At 48.2% G+C, this 14,058-nt stretch overlaps 1 protein-coding gene across 1 annotated transcript in view; it reads right to left on the bottom strand.

Annotated features, from left to right (window-relative positions):
* BOLL (boule homolog, RNA binding protein) overlaps positions 1–14,058 on the bottom strand; it is a 566,072-nt gene that overhangs the window by 368,935 nt on the left and 183,079 nt on the right. Inside the window, exon 5 of the mRNA XM_033945221.1 lies at positions 7,561–7,636. Within this exon, the coding sequence (XP_033801112.1) occupies positions 7,561–7,636 (76 nt within the window). The remainder of the gene's footprint in view (positions 1–7,560; positions 7,637–14,058) is intronic.

Raw genomic sequence — 14,058 nt, 5'->3', positions numbered from 1 at the left:
TAAGTTGAGAGGAACCAAGCTGTCAGGTAGAGAGACTGCAGGTTGGGATGAAGTAGAGATCCCTGATGCTGAGTAAGCAGTGAAGGAAACACTGGAAGAAGGAATGGCTCCCTGCTGCTGAGTTGAAGTAGAAGGGAGAACCAAGGTTGCCTGGGCCACCGAGGAGCTATTAGAATCATGGTGGCTTGGTCTGATTTCAACTTCTGAATGAGAGGAAACGCATACAGAAATCGATTCCCCCAATCCAGCAGAAAGGCATCTGCCTCAAGTCGATGAGGAGTGTAGATCCTGGAGCAAAACTGAGGCGGCTTGAAGTTGTGGGGAGCCGCAAAGAGGTCTATTTGAGGCGTCCCCCAATGTGCAAATATCTGATGAAGGGGGTTGGAATGGAGAGTCCATTCGTGAGGCTGGAGGAGACGACTCAAGTTGTCTGCCAAGACATTGTCCTTCCCCTGAATGTAGACAGCCTTGAGGAAGGTATTGTGGCGAACTGCCCAATCCCAGACTCTGAGAGCTTCCTGGCAGAGGGAGGCCGATCCCGTGCCCCCCTGCTTGTTCACATAATACATGGCGACCTGGTTGTCTGTACGGATGAGGACCACCATGTCGTGAAGCAGATGTTGAAAAGCTTGAAGAGCATAGAAGTTGGCTCTGAGTTCCAGAAGACTGATCTGATGGAGGCGGTCCGCACTGGTCCAGAATCCCTGAGTGCGAAGCCCATCCAGATGAGCCCCCCAGGCATAGGTCGAGGAATCGGTTGTGAGAACCTTCTGATGAGGAGGAGTGTGAAACAGCAAACCTCTGGATAGATTCGAAGAGGTCATCCACCAAAGTAGAGACTGCCGAAGAGCAGGAGTGACTATGATGTGTCGAGTCAACGGGTCTGACACTTGAGTCCATTGAGAAGCTAGGGTCCACTGAGGAATTCTGAGATGGAGCCTGGCAAAGGGTGTCACATGAACTGCAGAGGCCATATGGCCCAGGAGGACCATCATGTGTCTCGCTGAGATGGACTGGTGAGAAGACACAGACTGGCAGAGACGAAGAAGAGCATCCATGCGCTGAGGAGGAAGGAATGCTCGAAGCTGAATGGTATCCAGTACCGCCCCGATGAAGGGAAGGGACCGGGTAGGCTGTAGATGAGATTTGGGAAAATTGATCTCGAAGCCCAGGCTCTGCAGTAAGCAGATCGTTGTCAAGGTCGCCGAAATGACCCTTGGAGCTGACGGGGCCTTGATGAGCCAGTCGTCGAGGTATGGAAATACCTGAAGACCCCTGTTCCTGAGTGCAGCGGCCACCACCACCAGACACTTCGTGAAGACTCTGGGTGACGAGGACAGGCTGAATGGAAGCACTCGATACTGCAGATGTAGATGTCCCACCCGAAATCTGAGGAACTTGCGGGAGGCCGGATGAATGGGAATGTGAGTGTAGGCCTCCTTGAGATCCAGAGAGCATAACCAGTCGTTCTGCTCGAGGAGAGGGTAGAGAGAAGCAAGTGTCAGCATGCAAAACCTCTCTCTGACTAGGAATTTGTTGAGGGCCCTGAGGTCCAAAATGGGTCGCAGGTCGCCCGTCTTCTTCGGAACAAGGAAGTACCGGGAGTAAAACCCCTGGTTCAGTTGGTCCATCGGGACCGGCTCCACGGCACGAAGCCGGAGCAAAGCCTGAGCTTCCTGGAGAAGAAGGGCGGTCTGAGTCAAGTTGGAAGGATACTCTCTTGGAGGATGGTCCGGAGGGACCCGATGGAAATGAAGACAGTATCCCTCCTTGATGATAGTAAGGACCCAGAGGTCGGTTGTTATGGCCTCCCAGCGATGATAAAAATGATGGAGGTGCCCTCCGATGGGAAAAACAGGGGGAGGCAGAACGAGGTTGGTTATGCCCTCGACGAGACAGTCAAAAAGGCTGAGTGGTCTTAGGGACAGCCGGCGACTGAGACTTAGGCTGACCCTTCTGGAGAGGCTGACGCTTCGCCGGTTGTCTCGCAGGAGGAGTTTGCCTCGGCTGATAACGCCTCTGATAAATCAACGGTGGACGAGAAGGTCGAGACTGCTGAGGCTTGGGCTTTGGCCGAAGGATAGATTGGAAGGACTTTTCATGGTCAGACAACTTCTTCGTGACAGTCTCGATGGATTCGTCAAAAAGATCCGCCCCAGCACACGGGACGTTCGCCAGGCGGTCCTGAAGATTCGGGTCCATATCAATGGTCCGCAACCAGGCCAACCGGCGCATCGCCACCGAGCAAGCCGCCGCTCGGGCAGAGAGCTCGAACGCATCATAGGCAGATTGCATCAACTGAAGTCGGAGTTGGGACAACGAAGCAGCCACTTCCTCAAACTCAAACCTAGCCTGGGACTCGATGTAGGGAGTGAACTTTCGAAGCACAGGTAGAAAAAATTCCAAGTAGGTTGCAAAGTGGAAGTTGTAATTCAGGACTCTAGACGCCATCATCGAATTCTGATAGATGCGTCGCCCAAACTTATCCAAGGTTCTGCCCTCGCGGCCCGGAGGTACGGAAGTGTAGACCTGGCCAGGATGAGACCGCTTGAGCGAGGATTCGACCAGGAGGGACTGGTGCGAAAGCTGAGGACCCTCGAAGCCTTTATGATGTACCGTGCGGTACCGCGAATCCAATTTGCCAGGGACCGCAGGGATAGAGTAAGGAGACTCGAAGCAGCGCATGAAGGTCTGGTCGAGGAGCTTGTGCAATGGAAGCTGCAAGGACTCCGCCGGAGGCCGAGGCAAGTGCATGGTATCGAGATACTCTTTGGAATATCGAGACCCCGCATCTAGAGTAATGTCCAAGTCATCCGCCATCTGCCTGAGGAACGATGAAAAGGACAATTGGTCCGCCGTTGCCGGTCCGCGAGACGGACTAGAAGAAGACGAAGCCTCAGGCTCCAAAGAGGCCTGTGATCAACAGGACGAGTAGAAAACTTCGGGGTCCTCGAACTCCGGGCCCGGAGGAGGAGACCCAGTCGAAGCAGCATACCCCAACCGAGGCAATTTCTTCTGAGGCGAGACGGTCGAGTGTCGAGAGGAATGCTTCGAAGAATGTCTGGACCGATGCCCCTCCCGATGCCTGGAAGGAGATCGAGTCCTCCTGTGCGAGACTGGGTCAGACGCTTCCAAGGAACAGATCGGACTCGATGCCGTCGATCGCAAAGGTGGAAGAGTCGGTACTTCTCTGGACGTCGCCCAGGCTTGATAGGGAGTTCGGAAGAACTCGTCCTGCTTCCTGCTATGCCCCGGACTGGATGGCCCCGAAGGGGGACACCACACTGAATCATGGGGCGGAGTAATCGGTTCCAAGGGAGGCAGGTCACTAAACGAGGGTTTCCTCGGGGGAATGGGCTCCAAAGGAGGCATATCACTAAGAGAAGCCCTCCTCGAGGGAATCGGTTCCAAAGGAGGCATAGCACTCTCGGAGGGTCTCCTCGAGGACCCGGACACCACTCGCCGCTCCTCCTCGCCTATCAACGAGGTCGTGCGGCGAGGAGGAGGAAGAGGGGGCGGTCCGCCCCTCGAAGCCGAAGCTGGGAGGTCACCCTGGATGGTGGCAATCAGTCGAGGCCCTATGGTCTGCATGAGCTCAACGAACTGAGCCTCCAGAATGGACCGCAGCGAAGCCGATATGGAGGGATCCGCACCAAAAGGGGGCCCTTCCGCACGGTCTCCACGCTCCTTAGGTGCAGTGTGCTTCTGCTTGCTAGCTTTCGGCACCTTGAGCACCACTGGTGGAACTGTAGGGGTCGAGACCTGCTCCGAGGAAACGGAGGAAGGCACCGGCGCCGAAGCCTGAGCCGAAACCGGGGTGAATGATGCCGGTTTCAGGAGGCCTGAAGCAGCTGGGGAGGCAGTGGGCTTCGCTGAAGGAGTCGAAGCCCCCGTCGATGTCGATGTCGAAGCTGCAGGATCTGACGAAGCTTCCATCTTAAACATGGACTCCCAGAGCAGACAGCGGCGCTTAAACGCTCTCGCCGTCAGAGTGGAGCAAGGCCGGCACGATTTCGGAAAGTGATCCGGTCCCAGACACTGTAAGCAGCGTCGATGAGGGTCCGTGAGCGAAATCGCGCGCTGGCACTTGCTACACTTTTTGAAACCGGTAATTGGCTGGGACATAGGCCGGAAAAGCTCCGCCGCAAGGTCGAAGGCGCGGGGCCTCAGCCACGCGGCCGACCCGGAGTCGGAAGGAAAATTTTTTTTTTTTTTTTTCAAAAAGAAATCAAAGAAAGAAATAAACGTACAGGAGAGCCCAAAAGAACTCAACCCGCGGCAAAAAGAAGGCAAAAAAGATATTCAATGGGCGCAAATTGAAGATAGACTTCTCAGCTCCGCGGAAGAAAAAGAACTGAGGAGACACGCCCGGACCATCGGGCGGGAAGGCACTGGCGCATGCGCGGTGCGGGCATCTCGAAACTTCTGAGTTTCTTCAAGCAAGACATGCTTGCAAGATGTCCGTATCGGGGCTCTGTCGGATGACATCACCCACTAGTGAGAATACCTGCCTGCTTGTCCTGGGATAATTTCAGAATCAGCTTAGGCTCACCTTGAGTGATTTCTTTTCTCCTACCTGCAAGTTAAACACTATGAGCTTATAATCGAAACGAAAATACGTCTAAAAACCCACCTAAGTCAGCACTTGGATGACCTAAAAGACAGATTGTCCAAGTGGCAATAATGGAAATGGGTTTTTAGACGTATCTACAGACATTTTAGGCTTCTGACTGCCGCTGTATGTCCAGAGTGAAAAATGGCATTTTTCGAGGAGTGGTTAGGGCGGGAGGTAGGCTGGATGTGGGCCGACCAAACTTAGTCGACCTGCAGCGATAATCGAAAATTTGACGAGGTTGACTGGACAGAACTTATACGTTTTGAAGGGATAACCAGTCACTCCTGCCGGACCTCCCCCCGCCCCCCCGAATGATCACAGGCAGAAGAGATGATCAATCTCTCCTGTTGGAGCCCCCTCCTGAAAGTTTGCCAGCAGGAGGGATGCCCAGTCCCTCCTGCCAAACATCCCCACCCCTGCCAAGCCCACCCCCACCGGACCCTCCCCCAAGCCCATCCGGACACCCCCAACCTTTTTTAGATGCCCAGATGGACAGGTCTTTCCTGTGTCTGGCCCGCCTTCACTGGAATGGCAGGCCTGCCCCTTCCTGGTGCATCTTGGGATGAACCATGGAGGGGCCAAAGACCCTGATTGGCCCAGGCGCTTAAGGCTCCTCCCATAGGATAGGCCTTAGGCACCTGGGCCAACTGGAATCTTAGGCCCATCTCCCAGTGCATTCTGGGATGTGCTGGAAGTGGCCTAAGATTCAATTGGCCAGACCCATTGGTTCCTTCGAATGGGGGGTGGCCTAAGGGATCTGGCCAATCATAATCTTAGGCCACTCCCAGTGCATCTCAAAACGTACTGGGAGACAGGCCTAAGATTCTGGTTGATCCAGGTGCCTAAGGCCCCTCCCATAGGAGGGGCCTTAAAGGCCTGCGCCAATCAGGGCCTTAGGCCTGTCTCCCAGTACGTTCTGGGATGCGCTGGGAGTGGCCTAAGATTCTGATAGGCCACTCCCAGCGCATCCCAGAACGTACTGGGAGACAGGCCTAAGATTCTGGTTGATCCAGGTGCCTAAATTGAAATTGAAATTGTCCCTAAAATGAAAATCTTAGGAGTTATAATTGACGAAAAACTAGAATTTAAAGATCATATTAACAACATAGTTAAAGTCTGTTTCTATAAATTACGTTTGATTAGATCTATATCCAAATTCCTTGAAACCAAATCCCGCAATATCCTAATTCATTCTATTGTAATAGCAAAATTAGACTATTGTAACTCTTTGTTACTTAATATTACTCAAAAAGAAAAACGACAACTTCAAATTGTTCAAAATACTGCTATTAAATTAATCCATGACGCCAAAAAATTTGATCATGTAACTCCTCTCTTCATCGAATCACATTGGCTCCCTATTTGCCAGCGCATAGAATTTAAGGTCTTGTTACTCATATTTAAAAATCTGATATTCAATCAACCCCAATGCATTTCTAAAATGTTAATTCCTTATAGTTCCACACGCACACTCAGATCATCTTCCCAAAACTTATTAGTTGTTCCCTCTTTAAAAATAATAGGCACTCGACGATTATATATGTTCTCTGTAGTTGGCCCCCAATGGTGGAATTCATTGCCCCAATACATAAAAATTGAAAAAGACATTTTATCTTTTAAGAAATCCCTAAAAACATTTCTTTTTAAACGGGCTTTTAATATCTAAAATTTATTTTATTTTTAATTTTGCTTTTAAAATTCCCTTATTCCCTAATGTTTTTTCCTTTAAATGTATTTCCCAATATAATAGATGTAACTTTAACCCCCCTTCCCTCCCAATTGCTGTTGGTCATGTTGGATTTCTATTGTTTATATATACTGTATGTGTTTTAACTTAATTGTATTTTTTTACTATGTACATCGCTTTGTATAAAGATATAGCGATTCATCAAATAATTAATAAACCTTGAAACCTAAGGCCCCTCCCATAGGAGAGGCCTTAAAGGCCTTTGCCAATCAGGGCCTTAGGCCCCTCTCCGGTGCATCCCAAGGTGCACTGGGAAGGGGCAGGCCCACCCTTCCAGTGAAGGCGGGCCTGTAAGGTGGGCTTGGGGGGGGGTCTGGGTGGGCTACCTTTGGGGGTGTCCTGCAGGAGAGATTGGGAATCTCTCCTGCTGGCGATCATTGCAGGGGTTTGGGGGAGTGTCCAGCAGGAGATATTGGGCTGAGTCGGAAGTAGTGAGCTATCAGAGGAGAGGCCCTGTTTTCAGTGCTGCCTCTGCTGACCGGCTGCCGCTGCAGCTTCAAGTAAGGGAGGGAGTGGGGGTTCGTGGCTCAGGATTGTTACTGCTGTGGTGGTTCAGGACTGGAAGGAGAAGGGGATTCACAGCTCAGGACCGCTACCGTTGCTTTGGGATTGGGGAGGGTTCACAGCTCAGAACCATAGCAATGAGGCTGGAGGGAGATTCATGGCTCAGGATCACTGCCACGGCTTCAGGGCTTGAGGGGAGAGGGGTTCGTGGCTCAGGACCGCTGTCGCTGTTTTGGGGCTGGAGGGAGGGGGTACGCATTAGGACCACTGCTGCTGCTTCGGGGAGGGAGGGAAGAGGAGTTCATGGTTCAGAACCACTGCCACTGCTTCAGGGCTCAAGAGAGGGAAAGGGTTCGAGGGAGGATAATTTTTTTTTTTTTTTTGCTGGTAATTTTTTTTTGGGTGCGTGAAAGTGCCGGATGCTTGAGTACAAGTTAATCAGGATTCTATTATATTTAGATATATTCAGCAGCAAACAAGTAATTTACCATAGTAGACTGAAATATGGACCTCAACATTCATCTACCATCTAATTTTTTTTCTCCTCCATCATACCTTAGGGGACTTCAACATATATATCCATTTGTATGTCGCTGCAGTAGTTATTTTTCTGTTTGCTATATGGATATGATGTCTTTATATTGAAACTGAATCTAAAAATGATACAAGGAAAAGAAAATAATAAAATACATACGAGGAATCCCTACTTGTTGTTTTCTTATTGCTGGCCCAATATTCAGCTTTTTGTCCTTGTAGTTAAGCTTTTCAGCCTAAAATAATACAAAAAAGAAATATGCTCAAAGTTCATCTAAACTTCTTTATTCACTTTTCACTGCTATTATATTATCCTTTTTCCTTGTAATAATAGCTGGCTGACAAAATTTAGGGCTCCTTTTACAAAAGCACGCTAAACCGCCGGCCGCGCTAGCCACTACCGCCTTCTCTTGAGCAGGCGGTAGTTTTTAGGCCAGCGCGGGGGTTACGCATGATGAAAACTCGCGCGCATTAACCTCACTAGCATGGCTTAATAAAAGGAGCCCTTAGACTGTATGTACCTTTAAAGTTTCAGTTATTTAAAATCTGCAGAGGAAGACAAATGTATTGACAGAGGCAATTTTAAAAAGCCCTCATGTTCTTTGCAATAAAGCACAATTACTTACCGTAACAGGTGTTATCCAGGGACAGCAGGCAGCTATTCTCACATATGGGTGACGTCATCGACGGAGCCCGGATGCGGACGCCTTACAAGCCGACATGCTTGAAGAAACTCGAAGTTTCGAGTCGCCTGCACCGCACATATGCGAGTGCCTTCCCGCCCAGCACAGGGCGCGTCTCCTCAGTTCAGATAGCTAGCAGAGAAGCCAACCAGGGAAGGTGGGTGGGTTGTGAGAATAGCCGCCTGCTGTCCCTGGATAACACCTGTTACGGTAAGTAACTGTGCTTTATCCCAGGACAAGCAGGCAGGTATTCTCACATATGGGTGACCTCCAAGCTAACCAGAATGGGATGGTGGGAGTGTTGGCAATTTAGGAGAATAAATTTTGTAATACTGTTTGGCCAAACTGTCCATCCCGTCTGGAGAAAGAATCCAGACAATAGTGAGAAGTGAACCAAGTAGCAGCTCTACAAATTTCCTGAATAGGAGTAGATCTGAGGAAAGCTACTGAAGCTGCCATTGCTCTGACTTTATGGGCTGTGACTTTACTGTGAAGGGGTAATCCAGCCTGGGCATAGCAATTGGAGATGGTACACTTAGAAATAGGATGGCCCAACTTATTTGGATCGAAGGAAACAAAAAGTTGAGGAGCAGTTCTGTGTGGTTTGGTGCGTTCCAAGTAGAAGGCCAAAGCACGTTTACAGTCCAGAGTATGAAGAGCTGATTCTCCAGGGTGAGAATGAGGCTTTGGAAAAAACACTGGAAGTACGATGGATTGGTTGAGATGAAATTCTGAAACCACTTTAGGTAGGAATTTCGGATGAGTACGAAGAACAACTTTGTCATGATGGAACACTGTGAAAGGTGGGTCAGTAACTAAAGCTTGCAGCTTGCGAGCAGAAGTGAGGGCAATGAGAAACACCACTTTCCAAGTGAGATACTTCAGATGAGCCTTATCAATTGGTTCAAATGGAGGCTTCATGAGTTGAGTAAGGACAATATTAAGGTCCCAAACCACAGGAGACGGTTTGAGAGGAGGTTTGACATTGAAAATTTCTTTCATGAATCTGGAAACCACTGGATGAGCAGAGAGGGGTTTCCCTTCAATAGGCTGATGGAAAGCCTCAATTGCACTGAGATGGACTCTTATAGATGTAGACTTGAGGCCAGAGTTGGATAAGTGCAAAAGATAGTCCAAAACAGGGGATAAGGAGGAATGCTGAGGCTCCCTATGATAAGAAAAACACCATGTAGAAAATCTAGTCCATTTTTGGTGATAGCATTGTCTAGTTGTAAGCTTTCTAGAAGCTTCTAAAACATCTCTTACAGATTGTGAAAACTGAAGAGGGGTTTATGTTGAGAGGTACTAGGCTGTCAGGTGTAGAGACTGCAGGTTGGGATGAAGCAGAGATCCTTGACTGTGTAAGCAGAGAAGGAAAAACTGGTAGAAGGTATGGCTCCCTACCGCTGAATTGAAGTAGAAGGGAGTGCCAGGGTTGTCTCGGTCACTGAGAAGCGATTAGAATAATGGTGGCATGATCGTTCTTTAATTTGACCAGAGTCTTGAGAATGAGAGGGAATGGAGGAAATACGTAGAGGAAAAGATTTGTCCATTCCAGAAGAAAAGCATCTGCCTCGAGGCGGTAAGGAGAGTATATCCTGGAGCAGAACTGAGGCAGTTTGTAGTTGTGGGGAGCTGCAAAGAGTTCTATCTGTGGCATTCCACACTGTGAAAAAATGTGGCAAAGAGGCGAGGAATGGAGAGTCCATTCGTGAGGTTGCAGTAGACACCTCAAGTTGTCCACCAAGCAATTCTTTGCCCCTTGAATGTAGACAGCTTTGAGGAAGGTGTTGTGGCGAATTGCCCAGTTCCAAACCTCCAGAGCTTCTTGACAAGGGGAGGCAGACCCGGTCCCTCCTTGTTTGTTGACATAATACATGGCGACTTGGTTGTCCGTCTGAACGAGGACTACTGTGTCGTGAAGCAGATGTTGAAAAGCATGGAGAGCTTTGAAGATTGCTCTGAGTTCCAACTGATTGATATGACACTGAAAATCCATATTGGTCTAGAGGCCTTGAGTACGGAGACCATCGAGATGAGCGCCCCAAGCGTAGGTCGAAGAGTCTGTCGTGAGGACCTTCTGATGAGGGGGCATTTGAAAAAGCAAGCCTCTGGAAAGACTGGAAGAGAACATCCACCAACGGAGAGACTTCTTCAAGGAAGGAGTGACTGAAATATGTCGAGAAGGAGGGTCGCAATCTTGCGTCCATTGAGATGCCAGGGTCCACTGAGGAATTCTGAGGTGAAGTCTGGCAAAAGGAGTCACGTGTACTGTGGAGGCCATGTGACCCAGAAGTACCATCATGTGTCTTGCTGTGATGGAAGAGCGGGAAGACACTGTGTGACAGAGTTGAAGAAGAGCTTCCAGATGTTGTTATGGAAGGAATGCTCTGAGTTGGACAGTGTCCAGAACAGCTCCAATGAATTGTAGATTCTGAGAGGGCTGAAGTTGAGATTTGGGGAAAGTTGATTTTGAATCCCAAACTTTGTAGAAACCAGGTAGTCCGTTGGGTGGCTACAATAACCCCTTGAGATGTGGAATCTTTGATGAGCCAGTTGTCAAGGTAAGGAAATACCTGAAGACCATGATTCTTTAGAGCTGCTGCTACCACTAGGAACTTGGTGAACACTCTGGGAGACGAGGCCAGGCCGAAGGGTAGTACTCTGTATTGATAGTGCAGATTCCCCACCCGAAATCTGAGGTATTGACGGGAGGCCGGATGAATAGGGATATGAGTGTAGGCCTCCTTGAGTTCCAGAGAGCATAACCTGTTGTTCTGCTCGAGAAGGGGATAAAGGGATGCTAGGGACAACATTCAAAACTTTTCTTTGACTAGGAATTTGTTGAGAGTCCTGAGATCCAGAATGGGTCGCAGATTGCCCGTCTTCTTCCCAACAAACTTTGTATTATGGAAGTTCAAATAAGGCGGAAATATTATTGGCAAATTATATTAAATTAAATAAAGGTTTAGTTTAGTTTAGCGAAGAAAAGAAGAACAAAAATTATCGCTATAAAAGATGAGAAAGGAGAGATACATATCAAAATTGAAAACATTTTAAGTCAATTTCTAAATTTTTATAAAGACCTATATTCTTCTGAGCCTTATGAAAATAAAGAAAAAGATGGATTAGACTTCTTGAATTTAACTGAGGGCCCAAAGGTTCCTGATCATATAAAAAGAAGTTTAGAAGAGCCTATATCATTAAAAGAATTAGAAACAGCATTGAAGTCTCTTAGAGTTGGATCCGCTCCAGGTGGTGATGGTTTTACGGAATAATTTTATTAGTCATTTCAAAGTACTTTACTACCTCATTTATTAAAACTATATCAGTCTCAACTAAATAAAGGTTGTATTACAGGTACTATGGCAGAATCAATGACTATAGTTTTGCCAAAGCCAAATAAAGATCCCACAGTGGTATCATATTATAGACCTATATTATTAATCAATGTAGATGGAAAACTTTTGGCTAAGACATTTGCTATACGCTTAGCACCTAAGGCTTCTCAGCCTTTTTGACTGTTTACAACAGAGCATAACCTCCACCATTCTGTCTCTGTCTCCTTTTCCCCCTATAGGAGATCATCTCCATCATTTTTACAACCGATGGACAATCATTACATCCGACCTCTGGGTGCTTACCATCATCAGGGAAGGATACTCTCTTCATTTCACTCAGGTTCCACCAGAGCTTCCTCCAAGAGAGTATCCTTCCAATCCATCCCAGACCACCCTTCTTCTTCAGGAAGCTCAAGCTCTGCTTCGTCTCCATGCCATCGAACCAGTTCTCTTGGACCAGCAGAACAGGGGGTTTTACTCCTGTTACTTCCTTTTTTTTAAAAAAAATTCTTTATTCATTTTTTCATCTTTCAACAAGTGTAAAAATTATTAAACAATTGAAAATGAATACATCACTTGAATTACTATCAATTATAGCGTTGAATACATACAATTTAATCCCTCCCCTCCCTTCCAACTAGATTTCAATCAAAAATATCATATAAAGATTTGTTCTCCTTTTTTTTTTAAACTAAACATTTAATAAAATTAAAAAAAAAAAACCTCCCATCCCTTCATTCACAATTGTACTTATAGAGTAAGAATTGCATCTATTCATTACAATATTTAGTTAATGGCCCCCATATCTCTTTATATTTATTATAACTCCCCTTTTGTATAGCTATTGTTCTCTCCATTTTATAAATATGACATAACGAGTTCCATCAGAAATTATAATTTAGTCTGTTCCAGTTTTTCCAATTAGTTCCCCTAGGGTCGCGGGGATCCCGTGGGGTTCAATGCGAGGCTCATCTGTTTTTCCTACTGGCCCTGCTGCGAGGATCGTCTTCCATTTCTTGCCTGCCCTGCTGCAGCACACATAGCCAATCGGAAGTCTTCTCCGATGTCAGCGGTGACGTCGGAGGGAGGGCTTAAGCAAAGCCCTCCCTTCCTCTGACGTCAGCGCTGACATCGACAAGACTTCCGGTCGGCTGTGTGCGGCAGGGAAGGTAGGGAAAAGGCAGTGGCGTACCAAGGGGGAGGGGGGCGGTCCACCCGGGGTGCAGCCATGGGGGGGAGTGTGCACAGCCAGTCAGGTCCCCTTACCTTTGTGGCGCTTCCCCCGACCGACTGACAACAGGTCCGGCCGACAAACCTCCCTGCCCTGTAGCTGCAAATCTAAATTACCTTCTTACAGCAGCTTCAATACTCCAGCTGTTGTAAGAAGGTAATTTAGATTCGCGGCTACAGGGCAGGGAGGTTTGTTGGACTGGGCCTGTTCTGTTGTTGGTCAGGTGGGGAAGCGCCACCAAGGTAAGGGGCAGGGAGGGAGAAAGGGAGGAAAGGTGGAGTGGAGAAGAAAAGACGCTTAAGGGAAATGAGTAAAACTGAAGGGGGGAGAAGGACGCTGAAAGCACTGGGGAAGACGGGAGGGGGGAGAAGGATGCTGAAAGGACATGGGAAAGACAAAGGGGTGGAGAAGGACGCTGAAAGCACATGGGGAAGACAAAGGGGTGGAGAAGGACGCTGAAAGGACATGGGGAAGACGGGAGAGAAAGACGCTGAAAGGACATGGGGAAGACAGGGGGGAGGACGCTGAAAGGACATGGGGAAGACAGGGGGAGAAGGACGCTGAAAGGACATGTGGAAGACAGAGGGGGGGGAGAAGGATGCTGACAGGACATGGGGAAGATGGGGGGGGAGAAGGACGCTGAAAAGAAATGGGGAAGAGAGAGTGGGGAGAAGACGCTGGCAGGGAAGAAGACAGAAATGCCAGACTATGGGGTGAGCGGAGGGAAGAAGATGGGTGCCAGACCAATTTGGAAGGGGGGAGAAAGGGAGAGGCACAGTAACAGAACAAATGGAAGATGCAGAGAGAAGATAGATAGTGGATGGAAGGAATTGAATGAGAACATGAGGAAAGCAGAAACCAGGCAACAAAGGTAGGAAAAAATTTATTTATTTTTTTTTGCTTCAGGATAAAGTAGTATATTAGTTGTGTTGATAAACATTTATAAACATTAGAGGCTCTAGAAGAAACCCGTTTACAAAGTATGTATTCTTCCCAATTAATATTTCCAAATTAATAAAGTCTTTTTGCTTATTTTTAAATGGGTTTCTACCAGAGCCTTTAATTCAGTAGCATAATTAACTGAAATAACTATTTCTGAAGTTTATAGGGATGGACGGGGACGTAAGGGATTCCTCGCGGGGACAGGCGGGGAAGGAGGGGATTCTTCGCGGGGACGGAGGGATTCCTCGCGAGGACGGGTGGGAGTCCTCACGGGGCGGGTGGGGACGGGTGGGACTTTGGCGGGGACGGATGGGATTTCTGTCCCCGCGCAACTCTCTATTTGGATGGCAGAGACTCTGCTCCCTGCAAAGTGTGTGGAATTTCAGACTGGGGCAAAGGAAGCGGCTCGACCTCGCGGGACTCTGCTGAATGCCCAAGCTGGATAAGAGGAAGCAGTTTAG

This window comes from Geotrypetes seraphini, chromosome 5, assembly GCF_902459505.1.
Source record: "Geotrypetes seraphini chromosome 5, aGeoSer1.1, whole genome shotgun sequence".
NCBI classification, from domain to species: Eukaryota; Metazoa; Chordata; class Amphibia; order Gymnophiona; family Dermophiidae; genus Geotrypetes; species Geotrypetes seraphini.
Note: the sequence above shows the minus strand (reverse complement) of the source record. Positions and strands in the feature narration are given on the sequence as shown.